The sequence below is a fragment of the Sceloporus undulatus genome, chromosome 5 (assembly GCF_019175285.1).
Source record: "Sceloporus undulatus isolate JIND9_A2432 ecotype Alabama chromosome 5, SceUnd_v1.1, whole genome shotgun sequence".
Classification (NCBI taxonomy): Eukaryota; Metazoa; Chordata; class Lepidosauria; order Squamata; family Phrynosomatidae; genus Sceloporus; species Sceloporus undulatus.
Genome location: NC_056526.1, coordinates 15,002,561 through 15,025,548, shown reverse-complemented (window position 1 = coordinate 15,025,548; position 22,988 = coordinate 15,002,561). Strand labels below are relative to the sequence as shown.

The window sequence follows — 22,988 nt, the reverse complement described above, 5'->3', positions numbered from 1 at the left end:
CTAATGGACTCAAGTTCTGAATTAAATACAAAGGACTGACAAAAGCCATCTATCCCTTAGTTATTCTAAATTCTTAAAGAGAAAATTACTCTTGCTGTTAAAAGGTTAAGTGGTATAACCATTATATTAAAAATGTGATTGAAAACATACATGAGGTTTTATATAAGTTGTGTAGAAATGCACTGTTCTGTTCATTAAATATTTCCAAATTGTTATACAAGTTCTCCTTCAAATTTAATCATAAAGTACTCATTTTTATCTTGATCAGAATTTCCTGTTCTCAAAAGCTCACAGTGGAAACGCTTTCTGTTGTTTGCTGCTACAGTTCTGGAAATAAAACAGCATGTTGCCTGGAAGAGGATATTATAATTCATGAGAAAAGACAGCCCTGTAACCATTCCTGTGAAGTAAAATCTTTTCACATCTAGGACTCTGGTGCTTCTTGCACTCAAAATCCACCAGTCAGCCCAGTAAAGCACAAACATAACATGTATAAAATAAAGCAATTTTTAAAAAAGAAGACGCTAGCATATTAGGTATTTTGCAAGAGAGAAATGTAGGCCTGTTATGCTCAACAGTAATTCAAAAGAGGTTATATTCTCTCTTCAGGGAAGAAAAATGGGAGGTTTGCTGACTGAATATGTAACCAACCTCATATTTTATATGTGGAAAAAAAACTGTATGAAGTTTAAATCATTAGTATGTTATAGGGAAAACCAAATACCTTCCCTTGATTTCATTGTTTAACTTCTGAATGCTGAACTGACTGTCCCTGCTGACTGATGACCAACTGATGTGTCAGGACTCACAGATGAGCTAACTATAATTATCTGTCTTTGTTTAGCTTTTTAAATAGAGAGATACAAAGAAAGTGTGATCGGATACAAATAAAAGGTTTTTCAGTATAATTAACTGTGCTGCAAAATGAAGAACTTCATCAAGTACATGACCAGCTGCCATCGCTGAAATTAAATCCTTGTTTGAGCAAGACTAAGATGATTCCCAGGCTCACAGAATCATAGAGTTGGAAGAGACCACAAGGGCCATCTAGTGTAATCCTATGCCATGCAGGAATACAAAATCAAAGAACAGTGGGCCCTCTCTTTACACGGGGGATCCATTCCAGATCCCCCCCCCCCGCATAAGGGAAAAACTACCTATGCTCGAGCCCCATAGGAAATAATGGGGCTCGTGAACAAGGGGTGAGAGGAATTCTGTTGATCAAACATATAAGAAACCTAGACTGGAGTCTTTATAAAATGGGCACATCAGTTTGTTATGCACACATCTGACTGAAAGAGACTAGGGAAGTGTTTTTAATATAATATATGATGCATTGTGTTTTTGACAGCATAGTGACTTTAGTCAGCTTCATTATTCTCTGTTGCTAATATAGGCCTTTAAAACATTAATTACAGAAATATGATAGTAAAATCCTTAAAACTGTCATGAAAGCTCAGGGGATGGTTTTATAACTTGACATCATTTTGGTTCCTTATTACTTACCTAAAGTGAATTTGAAGATCACTTTGTCCTATAAAAATCAGTACCCATAGATCTAGTAACTTTATCCTTTAACCCACTAGAAAATACTGATCAAATATTCTGGATTTCTTGGCAGTTAGCTAAAGATTAAAAAAGCATTTCCTCTTCTCACTGCAGCAAATTCTCTTCTGTAGTTTTACTATATAACTGCCTGTAAACATGGTTGTGGTGCAGCAGGCCAGGGTACCGGGGAAAATTTGGCATCCAATTAAACATGAACTCTATCATATTGTGGGCCTACAATTACCTGGAAAAGATTTTAAGAGCTTCCTTTTCATTAATTATATTGAAAATGACCTCAATTCTCAGAGGTGAAGTAGTTTTATAAGCTCAGTATCTAGGCTTTAAATATTTAAACAGATATGTAGTTAAGAATAAACTAAGATCCCATTTGAAAATAAAAATACCTTCAACCTTCATATTGGAGAGGAACCTGCTATTATGACTGCTTTGTTTACAGTCAAGTAGAAAACATAGTTCAAAGTCTGCACATAGAGTGGGCCCTCCTTATCTGCAGACATGCCATCTGCAGATTCTAGCATCCGTAAACAGCAAGCCCCCAGTTGTCCCCAATGGCGGCACATACACATAGCTACGCCACCATTAGGGACAGTCCCGATAGTCCCGTTGTCCATGGGGGCTGGCAAGGGGCACCCTATTCCCACAGTGCCCTCTGCCCGCTGCCAGCCCAGGAGGTGGGATGTGGGCAGAAAGGGGCGGCAGCACTGGGACTGGTATGGATGGTACCAGAGTCCAGGCTCAGCCTTGCCAATAAGGGCACCAACACCTCCTCTTTCTTGGCTTGCCACCCAGTGCTCCAAAGGTGAGAGCACCCTGAGGGAAGGTGTGGGGTCAGCCCAGCAAGATTCCCAGGGGAGAGGGGTATTGAGGTGACCCCTCTCTCCCAGAAATCTTACTGGGCTGGCCCCACACCTTCCCTCATGGGGCGCTCTCACCTCTGCCTGCCCTGAAGTCGCCCAGGAGGCAGGGGACTTCAGGTAAGTTCCGCTGTTTGGGGACAATGGTGGCTTACCTGAAGTCTCGTTGTCTCTAATGGCGGTTTAGGTGTGTGCATGGACCACCACTGAGAACAATAGGGACTGTCCCTAATGGCAGTGCAGCCACATGGACATGCCACCACTGGGGACAACAGGACTTGAGCATCAGCAGATATCCATGGTGGAGTCCAGAACACATCCCCCACAGATACTAAGGGCCCACTGTATATGTTGCAAAATGGTGAGTTGTAGCCAGACTGAGTAATATTTAGAGCAGAATTCTACTTAGGGTAAAACTACTGAACTCACTGACAGGTGACTAAGATAAATCCCATTGATTGCAATAGGTGTGCTCTCAGTAGATTAGGTCTGAATACAACCAACAATAATAGAGCTAATTTCATATATTACTTTTACTTCAATGTACTTAATACTGATAATTATACAAAAATAATATTATTGTTCTAAAGCCTCATTTTCAGGGAGGAAAACCCCACCAAACTGCAGGCAATAGTGTGAATATCTTTAATTCTCCATTCTTTAATTCCTCCTCTGCCTGGGAAAACAGCAGGAGCAACAACATGTAAACAATAAAACACCAGTTTAATCCATTTACATGCATGGTTTGGAAATTTAGTCTTGGCAAGGGGACATGAACTTTTGTTTTCCCAGGCTCAAATCTCTTGGGAATCTTCAAATTTTGTGATTTCTTTTCATTGAGAATAAATTCACAGTTAATAAAACTGTGAAGCATGACTTGGTCATGAAAAACCGTAAAACTGATTCATGGCCCACTTTGCATAAAAGGAAATAAAATGGGGGAGGGGGGCTTGAAAACTGTTGTAATGGTTTGGCTGCATGTTGCTCTTAAATGTTCTGCTGCAAAGCGAATCAAAGGGAATTTCACAATGCCTATTTCAAGCTATCCTTTGAGGCAGTATGTCTTTACTGTCAGGACAAAGTAGGACATGAGTGGGAGATCTGTGATTGGGTTCTTCCAAGGTCTGTGTGTTCTTTAAACAATCAAAGCAAAGTGGCTCAAGAGATCACATTGGAATACTGCACTGTGGGAATATTGGATAACTCTTTTCCCATGCACTATTTCCATCTACATAGGGACCACCAAATGCAGTGTTCAAACACGAATCATGGAACATGAGAGACACTGCAGACTGGGTCAGCCAGAAAAAACCAGCAGTAGCAGAACACATTACAAACCATCCTAGGCACTAAATGCTGTTTAAAAACACTGAAATTCTGGACCATGCCAACAAATATAAAGTCAGAATGCATTGAAATCCACAAACACTTGGACAACTTCAACAAGAAAGAAGAAACCCCCAAAGTAAATAAAGTTTGGCTACCCGTCCTGAAAGACACCAAAACCAGGACTCAGCAAATGCAAATGAGAAACAACTCAGGGTCAGAGGCTTTCCCAGCAAACTATGATCACCAATTAGCAGACACACATCCTCTGAGGAGGCTATCACCAACAAAACAATACACAGATTAACATGGGAATCACTCCTCCTCACCCAGGGTCACACAGTATATATATTCGTATACCCAATCTCTCCCAGGTTAGCATTCTCTGAAAATGCCAGCCACAGATGCTGGTCGGGAATAAACTCTTCTAGAACATGACTACATGGCCCTAAAAACCCACGAAAAAAACTATGGATGCCAGCCATGAAAGCCTTCGACTTCACATCAGAAAATACTTATTTCCAGTCATGTTACAAAGCAAGTAAGATACTTTACCTGTAACTGTTTTTCTTTTGTCACATCTACACGAGCCAGAATACTCTGGGGACAGCCCAGATTATTCTGGCCCCTGAGTTGCCCTGAATTCCCCAAATTACCTGGGCACTGTACAGCAATGTATGCATCCTGCTGTGCCACCCGCAGCCACCAATTCTGGTACAAGCCACCTCCTCTAAGGTCAGAACAAGGTGCCCAGTGAAGATCCCATTCCTGGGTGCCTCAACCTCAGAGGTGACTTGTGCCAGCAGCAGAGGTACCAGGTGGCACAGTGAGATGTGCATGTGATCAGCTGCTCTATATCACTCCAGAGGGCTCTGGATTTTCTGGGAAAATCTGGAACAAAAGCTGCGTTTTTAAAATCTGGTTTAAGAGTAGTATAGTGTGAGTTGCATTTGAACTGGTCGGAACAGTTTGTTCCAGAATCAGGGATTGGATCCTGGGTTATCTGAACTGAACACCATGAGAAGAGAGTAAGGACATGTTATTTAAACTGTACAGACACAGCCTCTGAGTGCTTCTCAGCATGATCGATGATCATACATACAGGACTCTGTAAAACACAAAGCCTTCCAGACTCAAGTAGGTACAAATTGTGCACACACTCCTTACCTAAAGAAAAAACTTTCCCATCAAATTACTCTCCTACTTGTTACAAAAGTCATTCGATATGAGTCCAGTAGAGTCACTGTGGCGGTATCCAGACTGGCGCAAAGAGCCGGCCTGGATACGTACTAGGGTTGCCTTGGGGCGTCCTTTATGGACGCCTCACAACCCTAGGACATACTCTGTACATCAAATTGGCAGCACCCTATCTACATGGACGCCGCCATTTTGATGTAATGGACGTGCTGCGTTGAAACGGCATGGGCGTCACGTCATGGCGCCACTGTAAGGCGCTTGTGGTGCCCTTTCTCCCTTTCCCTGCTGCTGGCGGGGTGTCCTTGGGGCATAAAGCCCCAAGGACACCGCTTTCCAGGCCGCGGGGAAGCAGCGTTTTGCCGCTTCCCCGAGGCCTGGAAAAGCGGGGGATCGGGGCCTCTGGAGCTGCCGCTGTGGCAGCTCAAGCCCCGATCCATCAGGGAAAGGGGCAGGTGCAGGCTGCCCCAAAGGGGCGGTCTGTATCCCACCTATGTTAATTCCACTAATGGTGAAGTTCCAAGGCAACTTTAAGAATGTGTGCTCCCAGCTATATCTGGGGGAAAATTTTCTAACTGCAGCCAAGTATTTTGCCAAGATGGACAACATGAATTACAGGTAAGGGTAATCAGAGATTTGCTTTAACAAAAATCTGAAAATGGTATGTAGTGTGCTTCAGGTTGTTTTTTTAAAAAAAAAACATGATTAATGTCAGTGTTGATTAGGGAAGTAAAACTGCTTATTTTCTTGTCATGAAATTTCACATTTTTCTGTGCTGAGCAAGATTACAAAAGATTGTAATTTTTATTTTTAATTTATCACACTTTGGGACCTTTTTTTGCCAAAAAAAATTGCACAAAAATACTGAGAAAAAGAAAAATTCCCAATATGTGGCTAGAATAGACAGAAAAATAGTTTTTTGTGGGTTCTTCGGGCTATGTGGCCATGTTCCAGGAAAGTTTCTTCCTTTTCAAAACCCACAAAAAACTATGGATGCCGGGCATGAAAGCCTTCAACTTTACAGACAGAAAAATGCTTCTGGGTATATGTGGGATACAGAGGGGGGATACAGGATATGCCTGAGACCAGCTTGTGACCTGTTAACTGAAGGACATCAGTGCAAGCAACAATCGCTGGGTTCATACGGTACAATAAAGAATGCTATTTTTCCTTATGGTATCCCAAATATGGGGTTAATTACTCTCCTGTAGGAGGCGGTGTTGCAGCGCAACACAATCTACATCCCATCCCACTAATGTTAGAAATATAGCTGACTTTATGCTTAATCCCTTATGCATAGCAACACCCAAAGAATACTCAGGAAAAGAGTTATAGAAAGAAAGCTAATAGCAAGAAAATCAACTCATTTCAAATGTTGCACTGGAGAAGAATTCTACCAATATAGTGGACTTGTAAAAAGACAAATACCTGTAAATCAACAAATTGATTCCTAGAAGCCAAAATGACTAAAGTGAGACTGTCGTACTTTGGGCATATCATGAGAAGACGTGACTCACTAGAAAGACAAAGTCTTTTTAAAAAAAATAAAGTAGAAGGCAATACAAAGGTCTTTTTTTGATAAGGCAGAAGGCAGCTTGGTAAGGTAGAAGGCAGTAGGAATAGGGGAAGACCATATTCCTGAGTCTGCAAGACGTAAACAGGGCTGTTGATGGTATGGTGACTTAGAGGTCTCTCATTCTTAGGGTTGTCGTAAGTGGAGATCAACTTAGGGCAATTAATAATAGCAACAACATTTGTCACCACTCTCCCCACATTTATTTAGGACTGCTCTATGAGTTCTTTTTTTTTTTTTTTGGCATCATCATCAGTAAGTTAATTGTGCTGGCCAAAGGCCATGACAAATAACTTTAAAACATATAAAAACATACAAATGTCACCCAACAAGAATTGTTACTAAGGTAGTATAAAGGGTATCAACAATGCAAAACTATAAGTGAACTTCTAAGTTGGCAAGCAAATCAAATTACTACTTTTGAGTCTCCAGGAACATTCGTGGCAATTCTGTCTGTCTGTCTGTCTGTCTGTCCATTTATCTCTTCTAATCTATTTGCAGCCAAAGCAAAAGAGTCCACTTTATGTGTCACATAAACCCAATCACACTAGCAAAATCCCACTGAGAACAGGATTTAAAGTAGATTTAAATTAGAAAAAATCTGCAAATGCAGGAAGTTTATCACACATCATTCCTGCAAATGTGAAATAACGTGAAGTTAAAGTGAAGGCAAAGGGGAAAAAATGGCAGCTTTTTACTTTCAGGAAGTTCCTCCAACCTCCTCCCTATCCTGGCTGTCCTCTATGGGGCAGCCATGGTGGGGATGAGGCTTGGGGTGCAGGGTTTGCCCTCCATCCTCAACCCCACCTTGGCTGTCATCTGTGGGGCAGCCAAGCTGGGGATGAGGCTTGTCCTCCATCCTTGTCCCCAGCCCGGCTGTCCCTTCATGAGACAGCCAGGCTGGGGAAGAGCCTATTATTGTATTGACCCATATATAAATAAGTTGATCCATGTTTTTGGGATTAACTTTTTGGACAAAACTTTTCAACTTATACACAAGTACGTACAGTACATGCATCTGAAAAAGTACGCTCACGTCTATGAAAGTTCATGCTACCAGCTTTTTGCTTTCAGATAGTCTCAAAGGTGCTACAAGATCCTTTTGCATACTGATACTGAACCAATTCCTCAAGAGACTCCCTACTTCCACGTTACCAAGGATTTCAATAATATCCAAGGGGCATTTATTATATAGTGGGCAACTAGTCTTCCACCTGACACTGACCAGAAAAAACAGAGTCTATTTTTAAATACCTCCTTATTATCCTGTTGATCTAATACTGCAATTGGAATTTCTTATAACTGAAGTTTGGTCACTCTCTTTGTATTCTGATTACAGTTGGGCAAGAACCAAGAATTAAATACTTTTTTCAGCAAATTGTTTAAACAACTGAAAATAGATTTAACAAAATTTAAAAGACTGAATAGTAATATCCTAAACAACAACTAACAAATCACTTACCTAGCTGACATCCAACATTCCAGAATTCCTGAGGATTATAATTGGAGGAGTTTGCTCGTGTTCCTTTAGGGTATATTCTTGTAATAAATCGGACTGTATGTTGAACAAATTCATTAGCTACAAGGAGACATTTTCAAATTGTGTTACTGATTATTATTATTATTATTATTATTATTATTATTATTATTATTATTAACCTTTATTTATAAAGCGCTGTAAATTTACACAGCGCTGTACATACAATCTTTTTAATTGGACGGTTCCCTGCCCTCAGGCTTACAATCTAAAAAGACATGACACAAAAGGAGAAAGGAGTGGTGGTGGTGATTGTTAACATTTCTTCAAATGACTCTATCTTAGAGTTTTCTTGGTAAGATTTATTCAGAGGTTTGCCACTGCATTAAATATTCTTATGCCTGTTGGTAACAAATTCAAGAAAACATACAGTGGACCCCTGGTATCCAATGATGTTTGGTTGTAGGACCCCACATGGATACCAACATCCGTAGATGTTCAGGTCCCATTAAATACAATGGTTTAGTAAAATGGTGTATCTGATATAAAATAGCAAAATCAAGGTTTGCTATTTGGAATCTATATTTTTTTAAAGTATTTTCAAGCCAAGGATGGTTGAATCCATGGATAATAAATCCAGGGATATGAAGGGCGGATTGTATTTATGTCATCCCTCCGAAACAGTGGAAGAAGGTTATATAAAAGCAGACCACAATTCACACTCCATTCTCTCTACTCTGGTCTACCATGACTTGTGATCAAAAATAAACCTGATTAAACTATATTTTGTAGGGTTCCCTCTTGAACTCATTTTGAAAACTCTGAATGAAATACGAGTGTCATGAAGTCAGCTTCTGGCCGTCTCATGGGCGCAAAGCCAGCTTTTTGCCAACTGAAAAGGGAGTGGGTTTTTTGCTGCTCCTTTTTCGGATGGCTTTAAAGCGGTTTGGGTCTGCAGCGTGCAGTTGCCATGGCTCCAATCGGCCTTTGGAAGGGGTGGCTTCAAGCTGCCCCTTCCGCTGGTATATTTCTGCCCGTAGTTATTTATTTCAGGTTTTTATTTTAAGACAAACTTCCCTTTATTTACTTTTCACATTTCCTATACTGTTCAGTATGTGTAAAAGGTACTCACCAGCAGCTAATTAACACAAACGTTTAGCCACAGAACTCATAGTGAGTGATGAATCAACACTTGAAACATTCATCACCTGCCAGCCTGTATGACAAGCTGCCTCATAAAGTTTATTGACAGTTCTGATGGCTTAAGCAAGAGAAGACAGCAATATCAGACTTTATCAGACTGAATTCTACGAATTACCTTTTAGTTTTGCCAGCTTTCGGGCTTTTGCCTCTCCAATTGAATTATTTTCATAAAAAAGCTGCTTTTCTCGGGATTCTTCAAAGCTTATAAACTTTCGAGTTTTAGCATAAATCACAAGGTCTGACAGTGCCACAGCAATGTTTATTTTTTTCATCTAGAAATAATATGAAAGACAACTGAAGGTACTCTGAATTATCTTTTCAAGATTTCATCAGTATTTATACCCAACTGTGAGATCATTTATATTCAGAGCAGTTGAAGTAGAAAATTAATATAAATACCGTACATGTTGAGTATCCCTTATCCAGAATTCCAAAATCTGAAATACTCCAAAATCCAAAACTTTTTAGCTATGTACCTGTACTATATTTGTGAAACTGGAGAGACAAGGATCTGTAAAATGGTGTTAGCCGTGGAATCATACAGTTGGATTCCCACCACTTCAAAGATCCTGTCTTTCTCCAGTCTCATTATGTACAATACAAATACAGGTATTCCAAAATCTGAAAAAAATCCAAAATACGTAACAGTAACACTTCTGTTCCAACGCATTTCAGATAAAGGATACCTAACCTGTACTTTCATCTATATACCACTTTTCCTCTAAAGAGTTCAAGGCAGTACACATGATTCCCTCCTATCACTATTTCTTAAAACACCCCTAATTAGACTTACAGACAGATACTAGTCAAATGGGCTTCATGAATTAATGGACATTTAAACCTGGTATCCACAGTCCTACTCTGACACTATGGCCTGAAACAGACAGGCCAAAAGCTGCCCTCAGCCTGATCCGGGGCGTGGTGTTTAGATGACACATGAAGGATGTGAAGAACCTCACTCATGCATTCCGGGTTTGTTATTAACTTTATGGAATGGCGTTGATCTGCATCTCTCCAAGTTCGGAGCAGGAGCCGGTGGTTGAGGTGGGGTGGCAGATCCCAAATTGCCAGGTCTGTACTTGTCCTCCAAAGTCTGATGGAGAGGGAACACAATGCTTTCCTCCCGGAAAGCTCCAGGAAGCTAGCTCATTGCAACAGGTGTGTAGGGAAAGAGGAAGAGGATCTCCTCATAAAGCTGGCCAGGAGGAGCCTTGTCCTGCCAAAGAGTTGATGATGCAAATGTATTTGAAATATTTTCAAGGTATACTCAGTTTAATCTAGGTTTGTTCATATTGTTATTCACACTGTCGATGATACAAATCTTTTTTAAAAACTCAGGAAAAGACCTGTTATTGAATATTCCAGGAAAAGTGGGTTTTTTGGTACTTCCTCCCCCAAAAAAACTCAATTGGGTGCATTTGGGGTGCGTGTGGACAAGGGTTCGACTCAAATTCATCCTGGTTTATTTTCACCATGTGAATAGAGCCAAAGCATGAACTAGAAAATCCTAGTTCGAATTTCAACTACATAGTTTGACTCTATAGCCCACTGCCTCTCAGCTTCTTTCAATCTCCTTACCAGAATTATGGAGATTACTATCATAGAGGTGACATGATAGCCATGTTTAAACATTTGCAGGGAAGTCATATTGATGATGGAGCAAACCTGTTTTCTGAGGATCTAGAGACTAGGACACAGAGCAATGGATTCAAACTACAGGAAAACAGATTCCACCTAAACATTAGGAAGACCTTCTTGACAATAAGAGCTGTTCACCAGTGGAATATGCTGCTGCAGATTGTGGTAGAGTCTCTTTCTTTGAAGCTTTTTAAACAGAGGATGGATGGCCATTTGTCAGGACTGCTTTTATTGTGTATTCCTGTATCACAGGAGTTGGACTGGATGGTCCTTGGGGTCTCTACCTCTATCTATAATTCTTCAAAGATAAGCAAAACAATACACATTTGTTTCCAGCTCAGCATTTTAATTTTACATCATCATACTTACTCGTTGCTTTTTATACGCTGGGCCTGAACCTTTCCAATGCGCTTGTCTCTTCTTAAGCAAGGGTTGCTTAGGGTGTGAAAGATCTTGCTCCTCATCACTTGATTCTTCCTCTTCAAATTCTCCTGCCTGACCATGGCTATCTATGCCCTTTCTTGCAAGTGTTTCTTCAAGTGTTCCAAGTTTTTTATTTTTTATCACTATTTTGAATTTCAGTGCCTTAGAAAAGAAATTTGATAGTATTAAGTATCATTAATCATAGAAACAATAAGATGAAAGATTATTTCAAGATTAGCAAAACAAAAATAGTAAACAGCACGTAGAGAGTCTCCAGTATGTGTATTCTACCTCATAGTTACTCTATCTGCCAGAGCAAAATTCTTTAGAATCATAGAGTTGGAAGAGACCGCAAGGGCCATCCAGTCCAACCCCCTGCCATGCATCTAAATCAAAGCATACCCGACAGATGGCCATCCAGCCTCTGTTTAAAGACCTCTAAGGAAGAAGATTCCACTACACTCCGAGGAAGTTTGTCCCACTGTCGAACAGACCTTACTGTCAGGAAGTTCCTCCTAATGTTGAGGTCCTTCCTTAGAGGTCTTCAAACAGAGGTTGGATAGCCATCTCTCGGGGATGCTGGATTGTGATTTCCTGCATGGCAGGGGGTTGGACTGGATGGCCCTTGTGGTCTCTTCCAACTCTACAATTCTATGATTCTAGGTGGAATCTCTTTTCCTGTAGCTTGCATCCATTGCTCCGGGTCCTAGTCTCTGGAGCAGCAGAAAACAAGTTAGCTCCCTCCTCAATATGATATCCCTTCAAGTATTTAAACGGGGCTATCATATCACCCTTTAACCTTCTCTTCTCCAGGCTAAACATCCCCAGCTCCCTAAGTCGTTCCTCATAGGGCATGGTTTCCAGACCCTTCACCATTTTAGTCATCCTCCTTTGGACATGCTCCAGTTTCTCAACATCATTTTTAAATTGTGGTGCCCAGAACTGGACACAGTATTCCAGGTGGGGCCTGACCAGAGCAGAACAGAGTGGCACTATTACTTCCCTTGATCTAGACACTATACTTCTATTGATGCAGCCTAAAATTGCATTGGCCTTTCAGCTGCCACATCGCACTGTTGACTCATGTTCAATTTGTGGTCTACTTGGACTCCCAGATCCCTTTCACACATAATCTCATTCAGCTAGGTGTCACCCATCCTATATCTGTGCATTTCATTTTTCCACCCTAAGTGAAGTACCTTACATTTCTCCCTGTTAAAATTCATTTTATTAGATTTGCCCAGCTTTCTAATCTATTAAGGTCATTTTGAATTTTGATCCTGTCCTCAGGGGTATTAGCTGCTCCTCCTAATTTGGTGTCATCTGCAAATATGATAAGTATACCTCAAATTCTGTCATCCAAGTCACTGATAAAGATGTTGAATAGCATTGGCTCCAGGACAGAACACTGTGGGACCCCACTGGTCACTTCTCTCCAGGATGAAAAGGAGCCATTTTTGAACACCCTTTGGGTTCGGCCAGTCAACCAATTACAAATTACATGTAACAGTTACATTGTCTAGCCCACATTTCACTAGCTTGTTTGCAAGAATGTCATGGGGAACCCTGTCAAAAGCCTTACTGAAATCAAGATATACTATATCCACAGCATTCCCTTCATTTAATAAGCTTTAGAACATTACTTGTTCATCCTGCATAGAAAGACTGATAATGATGTTCAGCTAGTAGCTTGCTATATTAGTGAAGTATATTCCTTAGTTACATAAACATCTCTTGCATTAATAATAATTCAGCCTTTAGGGCTGAAGGGTGGGGTATAAATACCATAAATAAATAAATAAATAAATAAATAAATAAAACTAATGTTCCTAATGTTGAGGTGGAATCTCTTTTCCTGTAGCTTGCATCCATTGTTCCGTGTCCTGTTCTCTGGAGCAACAGAAAACAAGCTTGCTCCCTCCTCAATATGACATCCCTTCAAATATTTAAACGGGGCTATCATATCACCTCTTAATCTTCTTTTCTCCAGGCTAAACATCCCCAGCTCCCTAAGTCGTTCCTCATAGGACATGGTTTCCAGCCCCTTCACCATATTAGTCACCCTCCTTTGGACACGCTCCAGTTTCTCAACATCCTTTTAAAACTAATTATTAAACTAATATTCCAGGTGGTGCCTGACCAAACCAGAATACAGTGGCACTATTACTTCTTTTGATCTAGACACTATACTTTTATTGATGCAGCCTAAAATTGTACTGGCCTTTTTAGCTGCCACATCGCACTGTTCACTCATGTTCAACTTGTGGTCTACTTGGACTCCTAGATCCCTTTCACACGTAGTTTCATTCAGCCAGGTGTCACCCATCCTATATCTGTGCATTTTATTTTTCTGCCCTAAGTGCAGTACCTTACATCAATAAAGCACTGACATTATTATTAAGTCAATAAAATAGCTAAAACATCTAGAACACCTAAAACATTTAGAAAACATACATCATAACCAAAAGTGAAGCATTTTATCTTAAAGATCTCCTATAAGAAGTCAGATGGATAAGCCCGCTGGAAGAGATCCGTCTTAAGTACTGTATATACTCAACTATAAGTCGACTTCATGTATAAGTCGAGGACAGGTTTTGGGGGCTAAAAGGATGGATTTTGATATGACCCATGTATAAGTCGAGAGTAAAATTTAGAGGCATGTGACAAAGGATCTATAGGATGAAGCAAAAGAAAATGATGCCAAAGAACTTAACAAAATTCCAGCAGGCATAACTGTTTGTGCTCACTAAAGACTGGATGAATGAGAGAACAGGGGGGTGTCAGTGCTTTCAGGACAGATTACACTTTTGTCTTTCACAAAGAGATGGTTCCCTTTTTATAAGAGATAAAGTACAGTATTTACAACGACCCATGGATAAGTCGACTCAGGTTTTTTGGGGTCAATTTTTTTACTAAAATTTCTAGACTTATACATGAATATATACAGTATCTTCCCATCTATATATGTGCCCATTTACCTGGTGTGCAAATGCCTGCTGCATAAAAGAAGGAGAGGCCACATCCTATGCAGAGATATTTATTATTTATCATTATTTAATTCATTCAACACTTACTAAACAATTGTCTAACCTTCTTGAATTAGAATTGCAATACAATATAGTACAAAGATCTAAACACACTAAACCCAAAATCATTACAATACAATACAATACAATACAACACAAAGTTGACTCAAAAGAATCCAATAAAAATGGGGAGCTAAAACAGTGAAGAAATAAAGCAAGAATTAAAAGCACTAACATGTAACAGGGATTAAAACAGAAAAGAATAAAAAGGCCTAGGTCAACAAAAACAATCCTAAATTAATATTTGAAAGAAAACTACGTTGGTATGAGACAGATTGCCTTGGGAAATGAGACCATCACCCAGATTACTACCTCAGAGTGTGGTAGAGTCTCCTTCTTTGGAAGTTTACAGAGGCTGGATGGCCGTCTGTCGGGAGTGCTTTGATTGTGTCTTTCTGCATGGCAGGGGCTTGAACTCAATGGCCCTTGATGGCCCTATTTCCAACTTTATTAATCTTTCTCTATCAGCCACATTTTAGGCTTCAGAATAAACAGGACATTCTGAATGGCTTCTTCAAAGATGACCTTAGAAAGACCCAGGATATACCCACACTGCTCAACTGCAACAGTTTGATACAACACTCATGGCTCCATCCTTCAGAATCCTGGGATACCTGCTTTGGTGATGTAGTTGGAATTTTCTGCTAGTGTGCAAGCCTACACTTCGTGGAATGTAGCATGAGAAAAGCTGCCAAGCAAAAAATTCTAAGTACCCACTGAAGCCAACTGTTCTTTATGCCAACAGGATCAGCATTCAGCACAGAGCTTAAACATGCAAGTTTCGCACTTCTATTTATATGGGTTAAAAGAGCAGTTTCTTTCAGCTACTGTGTACCATTAAAACCTACACAGGAGTACAATGTAAGAATTTTTATGAAGAGAATTTAATCATACAGATGCTCAGCATACTGTTTTTAATTGCAAAAGGAGAACAAATGGATGAAGAGAGAATTATTAGATATAAAACTGAGCTCCTGGGAAATAATGCCATCTTGCATGTACTGCTCAAGTTTCTTGAGTTCAGGTGAAAAGAGATATGTGTAACTTCAAATTCACTATATTATTCAAGACAGTAACTGTAAATTGATTTACTATGTATGAGGATTTGGGAAGGAGGGAATTCCAGCCATTGTAGAATAAAGAAGGTTATCGCATCAGTGCCTGAAACATTTCTATTCTGTTCCCAAAACGTTTCAAGATGTAACGTTATGGGAACGGATATTATCGCATTCGAAAATGTAAAGCGTTCCGAGAACGTTACAGGAATACAATTTACTGCATTTGTCCTTATAGGAAGCGTGATAAGTATGAGAACGTTTCAATATTTGCACATGCGTATTTGTAACAGTGTATTCTTGTTCATGAGTACCACATACACAGAACAAAAGGCTTTTACAGGGAGATATTTGTGCAAACACAACCTAATCTTTTTATATACAAGATACATATAGACACACACACACACACACACACACACGTATACACACATATAGTCCGCAATCTATATATACAAAAAATTATATGCATATATATGTATATATTGTGTGTAATATATTTATATTATATATAATATATATTTTGTATATATTACATATTTAAAATATGTATATTGTATATATATTGTATGTATACTTTTAGACACACACACACACATATATAAATGTTATACATATACATAAACATAGGGTTGCCATCCCTGGGGACCTCAAAACTGGGAAAATGTAGGACAATGTTTTAAAATGTAGGACTTTTTTTTTAAATTCCCTGGCCAGGAAATTTTAAAAAGAAGGTCCTACATTTTTAAACCTTGTCCAGGGCCAGGCTAGAGCTGGGAAGACAGCCTCTCTCAAGTCCCAGCCAGGCTTTGGAGGACTCTGCAATCGAGGAGCCCCATCCAGAGCCAGGCTGGAGCTGGGGAGACAGCCTCTCTCAAGTCCCAGCCAGGCTTTGGAGGACTCTGCAGTCGAGGAGCCCCAGCCAGGGCCAGGCTAGAGCTGGGGAGACAGCCTCTCTCAAGCTCCAGCCAGGCTTTGGAGGACTCTGCAGTCGAGGAGCCCCAGCCAGGGCCAGGCTAGAGCTTGGGAAACGGAATGCAGGGAGGGAAGTCCTTTCAGCCAATCACAACAAGGCAGAACATGGGAACGGAAGTAAGAACAGATTACATTACCGCTCTGACATTTCTTGGACCGTTTTAAAAACGTTTCCACAAGCTTGGATCACTTTCTCATCCGTTCCCTCCGAGGAACACATATGGAACACTTTGAGGGGTATGCAGAACCCGATGGGAACCCGATGGGGACAAAAACGTGCGGTAAAGTTGAAAGTGTTCCGTTCCAATCGGGTTCCAAAAATGTTCTCGGAACGCGATGCGATAAACTCCAAAGTATCTGCCCCTTGTTTTCTCTTCTTACTTCTTCATTATAGGAATAAAATCTGGCTTTTCTCTTTATGTTTCTTATTTCATATCTCATTCAAAACAAAATTTTGTCAGGGATGCAACAGTTTTGTCAGAGATGTACACTGATGTGATTAATATTAATTAGGATTATCTGTACATCTAGCACTAGCTTCTGGCACATAATTTTTCATGTAAAAAAAAACAAACAAACATCTGTGGATGTTCATGTCCCATTAAATACAGTGGCATAGTAAAATGGCATTCCTTATATAAGATAGCAAAATCAAGGTTTCCTTTTGAGAATTTATATTTTTAAGAATGTTTTTAAGCCATTGATGGTTGTATCCATGGATAAAGAATCTGTGGATACAAAGGGCAGATTATAACTCTAAACTGACAAAAACGTATACCACATGCAATGTGAGGATGAGAATGGTAAATCCCATACCACCCACAACAATTTCTTCCCAATTATGTTTTACAAGAAAGAAAGTTATTGCTGTTACCTCAGGAGAGGGCAACTCAGTTGGCATCTCATCATGAACTGTAGATGTAACCAACTTGTCACCCAGGATACTTGTTAGATAATCTGCAATTACTTCTTGCTGTTTAGGGCTGCAGTGGTCATCCAAAGACAGTATCAGAGGATAATCAGAGACCTAAAATTACAATTCAAGGCAATTATGATTCTGCATTTCACAAGTAAGAAACATATAAAATTAGAACAAGGAATATTTCAAGAGGTACACAAAATTATTGGCAATAAAGGCACAAAATAACACCATGGCCTCTTATGATGCTTCTGAATCCCTTATTTTCTGCTATAAGGCAAAACTTAAAATAGCAATATTCTCCAAACTACAAGGGGCTGCAGCTAGTACAGAAGACTGCTGCCCAGTAGTGACAAGCACCAAACATATGACACTAGGTTTACCAGATCTCAGGAGTTTTCATGAGCCATATCCAGGAAGAAAACAAGAGTGCAAATTCTTCAGTTTTGGTGGCTTCAGCTCCAAGCAAGAGGAAAGATGGTGTACAAATTCCACCACACTTAGTGGAGCAAAAACTTGCAATAATTGATTTGTTGCTGCAACTTGCAAACACTCTCCAAGTAGTCTATATATTTACTTAGCTTTGCAGACATCTGTTACTGCACCAGATGGCAATAGGAAACAGGACTCATTACAAGATGGCACTGCCTGCTTCTCTGAGAAGAGTGTTAAAATGGTGGCTAAAGGGGCTACAATTTAGACAAAAGCATTTTTTTGGCAATAAGACAAAAAGGAGGAGCCACCAGGGAGGCCTTAAGGCACAGTAGTTAAAAATGCTGGTACTGCAGCCACAACGTTGTAAGTTTGATCCCGGAGGGCCCCAGGGTGACTCAGCCTTCCATCTTTTCATAGATCAGTTGGGGGCAAATAACTTACAGACTGTAAACTGCTTAGAGAGTGATGAGTTCACTGTGAAGCGGTATAGAAATGTAAATGCTACTGCTATTGCTAAAAAGTGCAAGTAACAACTGATGCAAGCCTCAGTAGCTGGGGGCCACGTGGCACCAAGCATGCAGCTCAGGGTGCATGGTCTGCACTGGATAGGAGGCATGACAACAACTATCTAAAATTGAAGGCTGTGTAGTTAGCACTGTTGACCTCTTCAACTTCCATCAAGGGACATGTTAAGGAGTACAAATACCATGACTGTGAAGGCATGCATATGCATTCAGGGAGGTCTGCATTCACTTCCCCTAATAGCAGTCAAATAAATTGTTCAGCTGGGCTGAGAGAAACCTAAAATCTAATTCGATTGTCTATCTGAAAGGAACACTGACTGTTCAGGCAGATTATCTCACCAGGCACAAAATTCATCTGAGAGAATGGACCATGCATTTAATCTCTAGAGTTTCAGCAATTTAACAGATCATTGGGAACATTACAGATATATTTATTTGCATGTGGAAGTAATACCAGACTAAAACGGTTATATTCCCTTGATGGAAGCAGAGGTGCAGAAGCCTATGACCCTTTGACAGCACCTTGGCCGAAGGGCTTTCTCTATATCTTTCCACCAACTGCGCAGATGTTCTCAAGATTCAGCAGAAGACTTTGGTTGTACTAATAGAGCCTCACTGGCACAGCTGTGTGTGGTTCCCTCTGTTGATGTAGATATTGACAGAAATAACTATAGGCCAGTCTCGTTGTTGCCATTCTTGAGAAAGGTGATCGAAAAGGTGGTCGCCAATCAACTACAAGCAGTCTTGGAAGAAACTGATTTTCTGGGCCCATTTCAAACCAGATTCAGGACAGGATATGGAGTTGAGACTGCCATGGTCACTTTAGTTGATCTCTGTCTGGGCATTGACAGGGGAACTGTGACCCTGCTGGTGCTCTTGGTCCTCTCAGCAGCCTTCGATACCATAGACCATAGTATCCTTCTGGAACGTCTGAGAGAGTTGGGTATCGGAGGCACTGTTTTACAGTAGTTCCATTCCTACCTTTCAGGCAGATTTCAGATGGTGATGCTGGGAGACAGTTGCTCTTCTAAAAGAGAGCTAAAATCTGGCATCCCTCAGGGCACCATCATGTCTCCCATGCTGTTTAACATTTACATGAAGCCGCTGGACAAGATCATCCAGAGACATGGGGCGGGGTGTTATCAGTACGGTGATGACACCCAAATATATTTCTCTATGTCTCGGACTGATGCAGTGACTAAGGATGTCATCTTTCCTCTGAATGCCTGTCTTGGGGCCGTAATGGACTGGATGAGGGAAAACCGACTCAAGCTGAATCCAGGTAAGATGGAGGTACTTGCTATAGGAACCCCAAACCTGGGAATGGAGCTATGTCAGCCAGTTCTGGAAGGGGGTCACACTTCCCCTGAAGGACTCTTTCCGCAGCTTGGGGGTACTCCTTGATTCGTTGCTTCAGCTGACTGCTTAGGTGGATGTGACAGTCAGGAGTGCTTGTTATCAGCTTTGGCTGATATGCCACCTGTGCCCCTTCCTGGAACTGAGAGACCTTGAAACAGTAGTACATACGCTGGTAACCTCTCGATTGGACTTCTAGTAATACGCTCTACATGGGACTACCCTTGTGCCAAGTTCGGAAAATTCAGCTGGTACCAAATATGAGCAGCCAGATTGATCACGGGTACTTCTTGCAATGATCATATAACACCAGTTTTGAACTCCCTTCACTGGCTACCAATTAGTTTCCAGGCAAGATACAAGGTGTGATTACCTTTAAAACCCTACATGGCCTGGGTCCAGGGAATGTCTTCTTCCTTACTGTCTATCCTGCACATTAAGGTCCTCTACAAAGAATTTATTTCAGCCTCAAAAATCCAGGCTAAATTCAGTTACCCAGAGGGCCTTTTCCATCACTGCTCCAAAGTTATAGAATGATCTGCCGGAGAAGATCCGCCGCATTTCCACTCTTACAGCCTTCAAGAAGGCCCTTAAGGATCTCTTCCGGTAGCCCTTCCCAACTTAACTTCCCCTCCCTGAACAATATATGAATGCGACTGCTAACTGTCCTTCTTTCTGTCTGCCAAATTTCCCCCCCAATTTTAAACTAACTCCATTTTAATGTTTTTATATTGTTTATTGATATTGTTTGTCTTAGCACTGGGATGGGGGGCTGGGAAGGGATTATTTTGAATTTTATTGTATTTTTAATGTATTTTTTATTTTTGTTACCCGCCCGGATTCCTTGTGATTGGGCAGGATACAAATAAATCAGTTGTTATTGTTATGATGATGATATCTCTGAGGCCACTGTAGAAACCGTCACAATATTTCGATCTACTCTATTGGAAAACAAGTATTATACCGGAATTACTAGTTTGGAAATGTAAAGTACAGGAATTTATTATGAACTCACATTGCTCACAACGGGGAGGTCTAATCAAGCATATGAAAAAATATGGGGTAAAATTAAGGGAAAGTGGTTCCCGTAAATGAAGGCATTAGACTACAGAGAGCAAATTGTTTCTTTAGAGCTGAAGATGAAAATGTGGTTTGTTTGTTTTTTTGCTCTTTTCTTTACTTCCTCTATCTAAGAATACTACTGTGTGATATATGAGTAATTTATGTTAGAAAATTCTATGACAAACTCGAATGTGAAATAACGTGTATAAAATAATAAAAAATAACATAAATATATATATATATTTCTGTCTACTCAATCAAGGACTTGTGCTTCATCCCAAGCTGGACTAGTTGCATCTGAGTGCATGGATACTGAACAGAGATACTTCAGGGATATACTAGAAGGAAAGTAGAAACTATGGGCCTGTACAGACAGGCCAAAATAAAGCTGCTTCAGGTCACTTTGGAAGTATGCTGTTTAAATGACACATGCATCTTAAGAGGTCAGAAGCTGCGCCAAAGCTGTGCACCAGTCCTTAGAACTGGAGTGTGGCTTTGGCACAGCTTCCAGCCTCTTAGGATGCATGAATCATTTAAACAGTATACCTCCAAAGTCCCCCGAAGCAGCTTTATTTTAGCCTGTCTGTTCGGGCCCTATCTTAGGTGCCTTGTTTTGCTGCGTGAGGGAGGCGTAGTGGACAAACCGCGCGGCTCCCTCGCGCAGCAAAAAGAACCCGCAAAAAGTAGGTTCTTTCTGTGGTGCCATAAGGACTCCACAGTGCATCAATAGTGCATTCGTAACATCCTTATGGGGGCGTGACGTGCGGGCGCTAAGCATCTGTCGCGTCAAAATGGCGGTGCCCATGTGTATAGGGTGCCGCTATTTTTATGCCCTCGTTCCTTGCTAGGGGTGAGGTCAGTATGGGTGGTGCGCCCTCGGCCAACCCCTAGCATGTGTTGGGGGCACTGCAAAGGCCCGTCTGAATCGGGCCAATGTTTCTAGGAGAAAGGTAACATAAAATAGGGAATATGGAGCTCAACAGCCCGCCTCAAAAGGGCAGGCTGGAGCTGCCTGATTTTGCTCCCAAAGGATCCTGCAGCAGCCAAACCGCACAGGCTCCCTCTGCACCAAAAAGAACCCACTAAAAGCAGGTTCTTTTTGGCATGTGTAGGCGCCACCATCAGTGTGCCATTAGCACACTATGGCCCATCAATGACGTAAGCGCAGGGCCCAGACGTATGGACACACTGCCACGCCTGCATTATCATGATGGCCCCTATGGGGATGAGAGGCCACCATGATGGCGGGTCCGTACAGACTAGGGTTTGAAAGTGTGTGGATGATGTGCACTGCCAAACTCTAGAATTGGCGCCAGCACACCGCTTTCTGCTCGTCTGTCTCAGGCTTATGATACGGAAGGTATTTAGCAGTTGGTGAAGATGTCATTCAGTACAAATAGAGGAAGTGCAGGTAAAGCATGTTCTGCAATTTCTGAAGGATGGCTTTTATAAAGGTCTGAAACCTAACATGTTGAAACTACAAGTTTCTGCACTGTCAGTAATCCTGTACTTTGATGGTGATCCATTGTCAGTGCACCCACATATTAAAATATTTTTAAGAGGTACATTTAAAAAAGCTATCTGATAGTCCGTAGATTTCCAACATGAGAAATCATTCAACTTGGTGTTGAATATGTGCACGAAGCCTCCTTCTGAGCCAATAAGAGATGCTTCTTTAAGGTTGCTCTCCTTTAAAGTACTTTTCCTTACAGTGATCATGTCAGCCAAGAGGGTATCAGTTTATGCAATTTTCAACAGGACAGCTTTATCTTAATTTTAGATCCATCTTTTTTTACCAAAATGTATCTCAAAGAGAGGGATGAGTGAAATAATATACTTGCCTTCTTTTTGTTCACATCCAAGCTACCCATTAGAACACAGTTGGCATACATTAGATGTGAGGATAGCTGTGAAGGTGTACTTGAAAAGGATGTTGCCGATTAGGCATACTGAACCTTTATATTTTTCATACACAGACATTAGATCAGAAAGCTTCAAAAATAGTAATTGCGAGCCGAATAAAAGCTTGTGTTTATGCTAAGAAACCAAGGCCCCAGCATAAATGACCACATTCCACTTGATTAATGACAACAAGCACAGCATATGCAGTTTCAATATCTTAAGAAGACATATCTAATACAGCAGGTTGGAGGGAAATGATCACACTTATTGAGCACTACAAACTGGAAAGCTACAAATCAGCACAGGTGGCTTTTGGTCAAACTGTGCTGGAAGCAGTAGTGACATAAAATACGGATTGTTCCACCTGAATGAAAAGGCAGTTGCTCCTCTCTGCCATCCCAAGAATGAGGTTGGAAC

The 22,988-nt window shown here is 40.8% G+C and overlaps 1 protein-coding gene across 1 annotated transcript in view; it reads right to left on the bottom strand.

The window, feature by feature from the left end:
* Positions 1 to 22,988, bottom strand: part of PLCZ1 (phospholipase C zeta 1) — a 55,774-nt gene that overhangs the window by 21,473 nt on the left and 11,313 nt on the right. The window contains exons 4-7 of the mRNA XM_042469731.1: positions 17,248 to 17,400; positions 11,204 to 11,419; positions 9,312 to 9,468; positions 7,979 to 8,095 (exon numbers count right to left, since the gene is read on the bottom strand). Coding sequence (XP_042325665.1) covers positions 7,979 to 8,095; positions 9,312 to 9,468; positions 11,204 to 11,419; positions 17,248 to 17,400 — 643 coding nt within the window. The remainder of the gene's footprint in view (positions 1 to 7,978; positions 8,096 to 9,311; positions 9,469 to 11,203; positions 11,420 to 17,247; positions 17,401 to 22,988) is intronic.